General features: G+C 39.9%; 1 protein-coding gene across 2 annotated transcripts in view; it reads left to right on the forward strand.

The window, feature by feature from the left end:
• The first annotated feature begins 6,655 nt into the window (after positions 1 to 6,655).
• LOC146974350 (roundabout homolog 2-like) overlaps positions 6,656 to 12,586 on the forward strand; it is a 75,829-nt gene continuing 69,898 nt past the window's right edge. Inside the window, exons 1-2 of one of the 2 annotated variants that reach the window (XM_085797549.1) lie at positions 6,656 to 7,216; positions 10,468 to 10,794. In XM_085797549.1, coding sequence (XP_085653675.1) covers positions 7,162 to 7,216; positions 10,468 to 10,794 — 382 coding nt within the window. In that variant the 5' untranslated portion in view covers positions 6,656 to 7,161. The remainder of the gene's footprint in view (positions 7,217 to 10,467; positions 10,795 to 12,586) is intronic. The other variant, XM_085797548.1, reaches the window with a different exon arrangement.

Consider the following 12,586-nt stretch of genomic DNA (forward strand, 5'->3'; position numbering starts at 1 on the left):
ACAGACATGTCAGTGGTATCAATCTTCTCATCAAACGCTTGAAAGAACAGAAGGTTGTTCTGCCCATAATGTCCAACATGAAGCAAACTGTTAAAGTAAGAACAAAAGCCTTCAACAAAGGAATATATTTTATTGAAGGAAAAAGCATTTTCACTACATTCCCCAGTGGATTTCATGACGTCCCTGGGGGCCAGCCGCAACTACCTTAGCTTTTCCTGAAGGAGCAGCAATGATACAAAGGTCCTTCTGGATCACTAAACTCCTCACAATGTCACACAGAGACAGGCCATAAACCCTCTGTCACTTGTGTCCACAATCTCATTCTCCCGGTCACTGCCCAGAAACCTTGTGACCGTGGGTCAGGGCCAAAGAGAAGACCTGACCAGACCAACCAGGAGCTTCAACTGATGCACAAAATCTGCAGTCAACCTCACTGTCCCTTTTTTCCCATTCCCTGAACTCTTCGACTTGGATCAGATAAACTCATTAGTGGGGCTGACCACCATTTCTCTGTGACAGAACCACGTCTTCAGAAATTGAGGTGCTGTCTCTGTCTGACAGTTGTTGAAAATGAATGTGGTTTTCCTCACAGAAATGCAAATGTGTCTGGCAAAAGCCCTCCAAAATCTAATCAGATCACCTACTATAGAGGGGTGAATGGCAGGTTTCAAGGGTAAACCTGTGGTGTATTACATTTCTGCCATGTATTGTTCTTGAGTTATGCTTTCAAGACTGTGCCCACGCAGACAGATGCACGGAGTCTCACACCAAGTGTGCTGAAATTAAACACAAATATGTATCAGTAATTTCTCACTTTGTACCACACAACTACAATATCATCGAGTTTTCTTCAACACCTCTTAGGAGGTGAAATGGCTGGGAAACTTTCTTGTCACTATTATCACTTTCATAAATTATCTCAACACCACTCAGTCACAGTCAATATCATATTCAAAATATTTCTCTCTATCAGTTTTAAACAATTTTCAAAATATAAAAATATTTGATGTGTAATACAAGCATGACATTGTGATCCTGTTTGAGATTTAGCCTCAGGATGTTTCTGATGTGCTTAGTAACACTAAAACAAATCAGATTTGAAAATACAATTTCATTGACCAAATACTTTATCTTTGATACATTAACATGTACTGTATAATCAAGCCACTGGGGTCATGACAGCTTACATATTACTATTTCTTGAGTGCATATAGCACAAAGGAAGTGGTTTAGGAAATAAAATTACAGCAAATTTGTTGAAGAAGCTGGATATTTTGGGATTTATATTTTGGAATTACATTCTAGATGCACTTAAAATGAAAATGCACACCATAAAATTGAACAATGGAAAAGTATGCTATAATAAAAGGAAATAACATGACACCAGCCTGTGGCCTGATGCCACATCTATCAACAGAGAAATCACATTAAAATAGAGCATATCTGATGGATTGATTGGAAGTACCATAATGGTTGAAGCAGAATTCAACACTACCATTTGCTCTCCTCTAGATTCCTCCTGCATTTTTTCCTACAGTATGTCCTCCTTAGACCACAGAGCGGCTGCCATTAAAAAAAAAAAAAAAAACATCTAACAAGATTAAGAGGTGAGTGCCACATAATTCTCTCACCCATGACTACCCGTTTGAGACCCGGAAAGAGGCCATTTCTATGGAAATGCAATGTTTACACGCTTGGTAGAAGTCTATTATCTGCCATTTTGAAAATGTTAAGAGCACAGTTCTTCCTGGGGTTTCTCCCTCATATTGCTCTCAGCATTTCCTTCCTTGTTTTTCTATTTTTCTCCCCGTGCTCATCCAGAGAAAAAACAAATGGTGTAAATGTCCTTCTGCCTGATTAAACACAAACCCTTTCTTTTTCCTCCACATCTATATCACTAGAGCAATATCTTGCTAGTCCCCCACCCGCCCTCCCCAAAGTACCTCTTCCAGAAGCTGAATGGGGCCTTTTTCACCTTGAAAGCATTTAAATGGAGTTGGAAGGATTGGGCCCTTCTCTCCCCACTCTAGCAAGGTGTATCAGGAGTTCAACAGTGTTTTGTGGAGCGTGAAGGTATACAGATGAAGCACTGTGTCCACCGCAAGAGAATAAAGTGATAGTAATGCATTGACAACACCACTCATCTCCAAGAGAGAAAACTCCATCTCTTGTGAAGACACATCTTGTGATGCCTGGATTTGATTTTAAGAGTCCTTTGCGCATTACTTCAAAAGTGTCCCACAAGGAGCGGTACAGTTTGAGATTTAAAGAACCGCTTTGATCCAGAAAACCACAGAAACACAAGAGCTTGAAATAACCCATATCATACGGACAATTCTTAACTATATCTTTTAAAATAACCTTTTCAGATGGCTTTTTTAGGGGTAGAATTTATAGCATGGTTGTTGCTTTGGTTAGCGCAGATATTCAGTTGTCGTGTCTACCTCCTGTTGGGTGTAGAGGATACTTCCTGCCTTCACAAACTCAAAGAGACAAAGGGCAACATTTCAGGGCGAGGGGCAATGCCCTCTGTCCTATAACAGGTGGTGTGGCTTACAGTGATCTCGCTACACCTGTGGTAGTTGGCACAACCTTTTTCTCCTGTAGGTACTCACAAACAAATACACAGCCTACTTTATGATCTCCGTCATTCATTGTTGTGAAAACTCAAATGTATTCAGTGAATAATAGAAAATAGGACGTAGCTATAATCAAAAGGAACATTACTTAATGCAATGTTAATGCCCTTTGCCTGTCTTTCTAATCCTCTTTAAACAAGAAAAACATAATTTCATTATCTCCAAGTCCATCAAACAGGCCATTAGTGCATGATGGAAAATACTACTCAGTTTGATTGCAACCATACAGCCTGTAAAGTACCACGTGGAAATATAATGAGCATACTTTTAAGCTTTACAGTATCATAGTCCAAGTACAGTCACCTACCATTTGACCATCAATTTTCATGGCTTGGTTCAAAGTCTGCAGTGCACTGTTGTGCTGCAACTGTTCAAGCAGAAAATCGCCCAAAGGGATTTGCCCCTTGAATAGTCAGCTGGACCTTCCCAACTTCTGCAGTCACCTTGCAGCTACTGACAACCTCATGCTGTATTCGTAAGGAATCACAGATCACATGTTTCCCTGACAGCCATGAAATCACACCCACACATTATCCTAATTACTCGTGGAACTCTGCCAATGTGAACAATAGGGGCGATGAGCAAGGTAGACACCAACCACAGCCAGCAAAGTCCAAGCTTATTGCTTCTGGTAGATCGTAAAATACATTAAAACATCACATCATAATTGATATGAATTTAGCTCTTACTGTACTATACTACTTAATGTATTATGTAGGGCCGTTTGAGAGCCAGGATGACTCAGTGATCTGTGAGTCAAAATGATGAGCTGAAACCAGCAGCCTCAGGTGTTGGTTCTCAGTAGGACCAGTGACCCTCTCAATCATTCAGTTAAATGGTTTTAATGTTCATGTGAAAAGTTTTGCTGGGTGCAGCTTCAGGCAGTGATTGACCACGATTTAGATTTCTTTCATTTCAATTTTTTCTTCAATTGATTGCTTTCTGTGTTGAAACAAGAGAATGGAGAAGAAGAGATACATAAAGGCCAGGGGTCATCAAAAATAGATAAATATAAATTTGAATATGCCATGCTTTTCCTTATAACATAGGTAATTGGGTAGCAAGGTAAAAGAAACACTTTAAAACCTTCTTTCTTCTTGTTTTATGCATTCCATTAGCTTTAGAAATAAACCCAATCATGGCAAAAGTGCTCAAATATTTTGATGCTGCAATTTAAAATGTTGTGTGATAAAGTCATTACTGTGTCTTAACTGTTTGCACATACAGTACAATACCATGAAAATACCAAGATTGCTGGTTTAAATTTCAAGGCGCTGTTTCACCGCACTGAGCAGCCGGAGCTGTTAGACAGAGGTTTGTCACTTGAGTGCAGGTTTGGGCTTTGTGGTCAGGACACATGTCTACTCTGTCTACTCTCGCTAAGGCTGAGCATGCCTTGTGTTGAACACACTGTCACACACACCATCTGTTACCTCCAACACTCCTGGCTTGGACAAACATGGTTATGAGTAGGTAATGGTGCGGACAAAACTTGTGACCTTGACACTGTCTCCTATGTGTGATCAGCAGAGAGAGGGAGAGGTAGATTGATGAGATTCAGTGGCCCTTTTGATTTTGGTTTGTGTGAGAAAAGGCAGCGGAATCCCACGTTGCCTGGAAACATGTCTGTCTCTGTGTGTGATGTGCGATGGAGTCTTTCTCTGCCTCCCTTATCTTATTCTACTTCAAAGATTAACATCAAATCATCTCACTCAATAAACGCACTGTACATTGTCTTTTTCTGACCTTATGTGCGACATCAAATGCCATTATGTTATTACTTAATCCATGTGCCATTTTCTCCTGTGTCTCGCCTCAGTCACACAACCAAATATGTGAAAGTACCTTTTCCAGATGTATTAAACCCATTTCACAAATATAATACAATATATGATCAGACTGGCTGTGTCAAAACTGATCTGCATTTTTTAATATAATTCATTTCTGTAATTCAGAGATTCATCAGAATATTACAGTTTGCATACATACAGTCCGACACATAACATTTTACTTCAAATCGGGGCTTTTCAGTGGACCTGTAAAGGAGCTTTTCAAGTATTTTCTTTGCATGACAACATCAGATTAATATCATAGGCCAATACACTTACATACTGTGTTGTGGTCAGTTGTGAAGATAATGATAGATGAGAACCTTATAGAACTTTTGTATCATAATCAGGTTGTAACTGTATGCAATAAATTCACTGGACCTAAATAACAAGCCTTAAAGTCTTAAAACAATGTACAATTTCAGTGTTTTCATAATTGCATGTTTTTTCTCACAGACTTACTCTATCACACTTTGCGTCTATAACTTAAATATGATCACAACTTCATTTGGTGATGTTCAATAATCATCAAATGTGCCATTGTTATGACTGGACAACATACGACCCAATGTTTATATTTAAGTGTTGATATGACTATTTATGCATTAGCTCCATCATAGTTTTCCTCTGGATTCTCTATGAGAAGAGATATGAGACGAAGTAACTAAGTAATGACTTTAATAGTAAGTTCTAATAATGAATTGGAGCATTACTGTACATCAAGTCATTTGGTACAATTAGCAGTAACCATGTTCTTCAAGTTTCCTTCTCACATCATTAAAGTTCACCTTGATAGATGTAGTGAGGTTATTAATTTCCTCGAAAAGCCTATTTATTATCTCCTCCCTGCAATTCTGAAAGAGAGGACGTGCAGTGGGTTAAGGTCACATCAGCGAAAGATCTGAGAAAAACAGTTATCGGGTCATAAGATATTCAAAAGCCTCATACTGTTGTGTTTCTGGGATGGACAGACTTTTTTTTTTTTAACGAAAAATGCCACTTCACTGTTGCTGCACTTCAGTTTGTTAAAAGCTTGCACTATTGAGGCACAACCAACATGTTATGGAGAGAAAAGCAGTGTGTCGTTATGAACTGAGTTGCTGCCATAAGAACAACTTGACAGGAAAATTCGACTAAAAACATCATTATCTGATGGATGAGATCTATCCAATTTATATGATTGCGTTCACTTTACACCCCCTTCATATGGACTCGATTTAGCCATCGTCCACAATTATTATTTGATCTACTGCTGCAAACACAGTGCCAAAAATGGTTTAATTTCACCCTCTGGATCAATAGCACCTGATACAGCCCATCTCATTCCCATCTCACAGTGAGGGGCTGCATTTATAATACTATTGACAATATTGAGCAGTATTGACGAAAAGCAGGGTAAGCACCTCAGGCGGTGAGCAGGAATGAAGTGCCATTTCTTCACAGCTGTACACCTTTGTAATAGCCTTTTCAACCATAAATATAAAATAAATAAATAAAATCGCAGCCAGTAAAACTGGAGGCTTTTGTTTAAATTATTTTATTCAACATCCATTGTGGGTTTTGGCAGGATGGTGTAAACCTACCCATGGAGCATAAGGGGTGAGGATTTATAGGACTGAAAATACATAGCCTATTAATACAGATATGATCCATCAATTATGTGAGAGCAGAGAGAGGTGGATGGTTTGTTTATTGGACAAAAGTAAACCTCACTGGCAATAATTTGTGCAGGGTACATGTGTCCTTGTGCTCCATGCTAATAGAAGCTAAGAGGAGACAAAACACAAAAACAGTTTTTCAGGAGAAAGGGACATTTAAAGAGTTCTCTTGTTATTTGTAAATTGATCAGGAACTTCCATCCACTTAAACAAGATTGATAAAATCCACCATGGAAGATTTCAATATACCTAATCTGCACACAAAAGATATAGTAAAATGAATATATTAAAATTTAAACAATACAACGGATAGAGCAGAATACTTTCACATAAACACATAGTGCTGCTCATGCAACCCAGACTGTCTGCTGATGAATACATTAACAGAATGTGTACAATTGCCGCCCGCAAACAAGGAAAAGAAACACTAATGAACATCTGTATGTATCCCCATCCAGTTGTTTAGAGACTACAGTGAGTTTTAGTATTCAGATCTATTGTGCAGGCTATGTTATATCCGCCGGGTTAGTTTCTCCCAGGGCAGCGGAGGGGAGAGGAGGGGCTGAGCTGGGCTGCACCGTTGGAGCTCCTCACCTCTTGACTGAATCCCATCTCCACCTTTCATCTCGCAACTTGTCCCGCGTGAGGAGGGATGCGTTTCCCCTGCGGTCGGAGCCGGTAAAGTGTCAGAAGAATGCAGTCGGACGGGGGAACCGTCAGTAACTGGAGCGTCTTTGGGCGTCGGTGATGTTTTCAATTGGTGACTGCAGAAATTTCCAACGTGTCGGCGAGTCGACAGACCACTGCTCACTGGTGCGCTCTTGGAGAGGAAGAACGGACATGTGAATGAGAATGATCTGCTCCGAGCGGCTGATATAAACTGCTTTGGCTGTTTTAGTTCACTAACTTCGAACGGCAAATTGTCACTAAGTGGCGCAAGTGAAAACGGAACTGATTGATTGATTAATTGATTGTTGTTTTTTTCGCTTGAGGAGGAATTCATGCGCCGATAGCTCACGGGGCCAATATGCCAGAATGGGTCCTCTACAGTATTTATTTCTCTGTGGACTTCTGTACACCCAAACCGACGGTAAGTTGATGAATGCATCTCTAACTAAATGTTGTGGTTGAAAGTGTTCTTGTCCCACATTAAGCATTAGAAAAGCACGCTGGGCTGTGACCTGAAGCGTGTTCGACCCCATGCTCTCATCAGCTGAAGCGCACCAAGAAGACACGGAGTATGGTATCCCACATGATTTACAGTGAATTTACTGTTCCCCTTGAATTCGTATGCCTGATCACAAAATGCACCATTCAAGTGCGCCATATCATAGTTGGTTAATTCAAGTCTAGACATTGAGCCAGGCCAAATATGTAATGGCATGGTAGACGGAAGTTGTTCTTTTATTCATAAGGGCTGCCTTAATTGAACACATTTGTTACATGAATATAATCTCTGACAGCATTTGAAATTGCCAGTTTCTTTTGCCAGGGATAATGAAATATGTTTGAAATATGAGTTTGTAATTTGAGTCCTGATAGCTGCACTCAACTTTTCTGCATTTCCTCAAAAGAAATAAGCTTTTAATGTTTTTTTTCCCCAAGTTGGATTCTTAAAATCTCAAAGGCTGCTTGTCTTGTACTTCAAGTGCATCAAAAGTGTTACAAAACTATGTTTTATCCGATTCTTCTGTTTGCTTCCATTATATCTATTTGTCATAATCTCTGTGGCCTCATGCTCAGGTTGCTGTAACAGATGATGGAGCTACTGTAGGTACAGCTGAATTGTCTAATGTGCCATAGAGAATATGCTTACTCATATTGTCTGGAAATCCACCCTTGACCGTTGGTGTCTAGAGGTTACTCATACATTACAGGGACCTGCTAAGAGACGTACAGTATCAGATCTATGCTTGACAGGAAGTGCTGTCCTAATCAGGAGGAGTTTTGCACTGCTTTCTCCCCTCTTCAGCCCACAGACCACAAATCTGTGTCAGTGGAGTAAACTTAAAGTAGGTGTGGATATGGGTGGTTTCAGGACATTGGAGCTACTTGGTGTAATTTGGTACACCACATTCTTGTTGTGAAGCAGTGCAACGTCTCTGTTTTTGTTGACATTATCTCAGGGTGGTGTTAATTAAATTCTCAGGTAATTTTGGAGATTTTTGGATTGTGATGAGCTGCCACTGACCAGTACTTCTAATGTTTTGTATGCCCTGTCTTGATTCAATAACATCTAAATGACAGACGACTTGCCTTCTTATATTTGACACATTCAATTAATTTGAAGGTTACAAATTTGAACTGCGTTCCTCTAGACTCTACTGGTAGAAAGATGTAACACCAAGTGACTTTCATAAGTGCCCTTTAACAAACCCTAACAAGTCCCTGACCAGTACACATTGAGTTTCTGTTTCAGCACCATGGATAGAGCTTCATAAACAGAAAGGATTTGATGCATTGCAGTCTGAAGCAGTTCTAGACAAAAACAGTGTTCAAAATGCATTGTTACCAAGAAGCTTTAATTTCAGTCAAATTAATCACTGAATTGATAACCTGTACAGTTATCAGTGCAGGATTATTCAGATGTTAAAATGTCAAACAAGTCTTTTAAATCATTCATATTCTGCCAAACTTATTGGTATTCAAGGACATGGGTTGCTGGAGCTTGCTCTGAGCAAAAACCGGACAAACCCCCTGGACGGGTTGCCAGTCCATCATAGGGCTAACAGACTGACAGGACCCCGCAGGACCTTCTTGTTGTTATGACAGCACCAACAACTGAGCCAATGTGCCACCCACAACTTAAATGATCTAATTTAAATTCTGTTTTTTTGACACCATGAAACTCAACATTAGCACAGTGGAGAATGGATAATTGGACAACCAATTAATATTCCATACTGTACAAACTCAGTTTTTTATTTGTGCATTACTGTGGATCCACACAAATCTTATATACATTAGAAACATATGTATAGGGTTTTAAAAGCATGTTAAAAACCTAATCCATCAACGGGGATTGGTGTGGTAGAGCCAGCTAATGGAATTCTTTTTTGTCAACAAACCTCTTAACATTATAGACTGTTGCATCAATTGTACTCACATTTGCAGCTTTATCCCAGTCCCTGTGCAGCAGCCAATCATCATGGCTGCTTTTGCAATTTGTCACCATCAAAGGCAAAAAAAATAACAAGTCACTAGAGACTATAACATCATTTGTATTCATTTATAGCTTATTTATTTCTTTACCTTTCAGTGGACACGTCCGAAAAGTCGGTTGTACTGACTGAAACATCAAACCCTTTGGTTTGTTTGCGTGCACACTACAGCAGCAGAAGACCTTTTAAAATGTATATTATAATGTGCTCATACACCATGAAAGAGATGAGAGTTCTGATGCTGTCATGTCTGTAAACAAACACAGTGACACTACATTGGGGTCACTCCTCTGTGACCTTTAAAGGAGGAATTTATGGAACAGCGCTGAATGGAGCTGAGTTGTTCACATGGCCAAAGAAATGGAAAGAATGAGCAAAGTGAAGGTTGCTACACAAATTATGACATTATTCTTATCAGGGTAGTGAGGCTCAGGCATTGTCATGACATTTGCTGAGGACTGACTATCAAACGCTGAGGTTGCAATCTAAATATTATGCTTGTTAATATAGTAAGCTGGCCTTTAAGGAGGACGGAGAATTATTAACTTTGCAAATCCATGCAATTACAATACAAAGTGAAAAAGAAACAATGTAGCAGTCACTGTTAATACACCCACTGAGACAACATGTTTGATGATGTCAGTGTTTGATGGAATGTGTTAATGAAAAACTAATGAGATGTAATGACTCCTCAGCTTCTGTCTGTGAGAGTAAACATGGCAGCATGGGTGTAGTTTCGTAGCATATACTGTAGTACTGCTTGTACTGTAAGAACCAGACATTTCTAGTCAGCAACATAAATTTAATTACTACAAATTTGATATGTTTTACTCAACCAAATCTGTTGAAAAGTTAGTGAGAGATGAATACCACAGGCCATTTATTTATTGTTTTCAGAATGGCTCAACATAACCTTCTGTCATCCATTGTCAATCTTCAACAGTTGCATAGTAATTAGCAGCTCCCTTCTCATTTATTGTTTTTGTTTCGATGATGCTGTGAAAAGCTTCTCTGTTGCTCCTGCTGCTCATTCTAAATAGTTAACACAGTTGATTCCCAAACATACTTCTGTTGCTTCTGCAGAAACATGAAAATCCTGTCCTCCATTATTAATGTGTGTGTAAATATTGCTTTAGCTATTACTTTAAGAGGATTTCTCTACTCTCTTCTAAACCTCCAGGGTCTCGTCTTCGCCAGGAAGACTTCCCTCCCCGCATCGTGGAGCACCCCTCTGACCTCATTGTGTCCAAAGGGGAACCAGCCACTCTCAACTGTAAGGCAGAGGGCCGTCCAACCCCCACTGTGGAATGGTACAAAGATGGGGAGCGTGTTGAGACGGACCGTGACAACCCCCGCTCCCACCGTATGCTGCTGCCCAGCGGCTCCCTCTTCTTCCTGCGTATCGTCCATGGGCGACGGAGCAAGCCCGATGATGGCAGCTACGTGTGCGTGGCCCGAAACTATCTGGGAGAGGCCGTAAGCCGGAACGCATCTCTAGAAGTAGCACGTAAGTCTGACTTTTCATCATGTCCCTGTGGGCGCAAAGGTAATGCCCTGCTTAAAGGAGTCTCACTTCTGCATGACTGAAAGATGGAAAAATTGCTATGCAGCATGCATTAAGCTTGGTAACCTTTTGTAGGGTGTATGAATATGTGTTTATGTCACATTTGAAAAAGGTAGAGTTTATGTTAAATTAAGCATAACATTTTGGGGGCTGTTGTGCTAAGGCATCCATATATAAGATGTCATCTGTCATAATATGAGCAACGTCACCTATCCACTGAACCTACAAGTGTGCATGAGTGTGTGTGTGTGTGCCCAGCTTGTGTGCGCATATGTGTGTGAATATGTTTTCAGACTGCTAGTGAGACCTGTTTGGATGACCTGTTTGAGTAATGTATGGGCAGAGCTGTGAATTGCTCCAGGGAGGGAGAGAGAACGAGGGCAGGATTTTAACCTAGCTAACTCCCTTTCACTGTTTGGATTTGGAAAGATGCAGCCTGCTCCCAGCCAGTTCTCTCCCTGTGTGGGAGATAGGCGCTCTAGGCTATTCACATTTCCATTATGTGCTAAACTGAGCGGATTTCTTGCCATGAACAAGATGCACACACGCTCGGACGCACACACAGATCTACATGCATGCACACACAAACACCCAAACTGTCTCCCGTTGCTCTGTGTTTCTCACTCTCACACAGATGTAGCAGACAAACAGAAATTAGAGAACTCCAGGAAAAGATTAAATTTACAAAGTATTTGGGAAATTTTAAACCTAATGTAATGTATTGCATATTGTAATTTGTTGTAAGAAAAATTAATAAAAGGGACTCTGCCCCAATCTAATTATACTCTTTATGGTGCTGTTTGAACTTGTGTAGGTTTGCTTTGGGAAATCATGGAGTAGGTAGAAAGAAAAAAAAACTGAGATAAGAGTCCTGAACCTAATAGCAGCTCTGTCGAGACATTATCTGAGATCTTTGTTTCTTTCTGTGCACAACATCTTCCCTTTGTCTTATTACCTTTTCCATATTAGACACTTGTATTTCTATTGTCTCCTTTTACTGGTGCTGGTTCCTCTCCTCTCTCACAAATCAATAGTGGGGAATTGTCCTGGAAATACTAATGCTTCAGAAGATGCTGTGTATTTGAGAGGACCTGGAAATCTGCTTTTAAACAGAAATGTGTGTGTGCATGTGTGTGTGTAAAGTATATTGTGTAGCAGGATATAGCATTAGTTTAAATGTCTAAAATGAGACATCCCAGTGTTTGATTTTCAGCTGATTACTATCTATAGCTGAGAGCCATACTAAAACATCATCCCTGTGCCACTCTAATCAGAATTTATTCTGTGCTATACATGACATTTACTGTACATTATCTTGAGCAGCACGTTTGTGTTTGAAGATAGAGAATAATTCTCTCTCATAACAAAACCAGAGACCCAAAACTGTCTCTACAGTGTCAAGAGACAAATGTTATAGCTGCTCCACTGACTCTCTTGACTGAATAGAGGCCGACTTTATGAACACAATGACTGTGTCAGAGTGATTTTGTGGGGATTTTGTGGTTCTCCTTAAAATACAATAAAGCTCATTTGTATTTTGCAGCTCAAACAGCCATTCTGAATTCATTTTCTGAGTTAATTGTCACATTCATTGTTAATGCAGGAGCTGCAATTACTATAAGAAATCATTTTTTCTTCTCTATTGTTAGAGAAGAGGTAGGCTACTTATGGATCAGCAACACATACATTATGTGGGCTGAAATAAGACACAATACACAACGGCAGCAAAGATCAA

This window comes from Trachurus japonicus, chromosome 14, assembly GCF_045865225.1.
Source record: "Trachurus japonicus isolate A0001 chromosome 14, Traja_1.0".
NCBI lineage: Eukaryota > Metazoa > Chordata > Actinopteri > Carangiformes > Carangidae > Trachurus > Trachurus japonicus.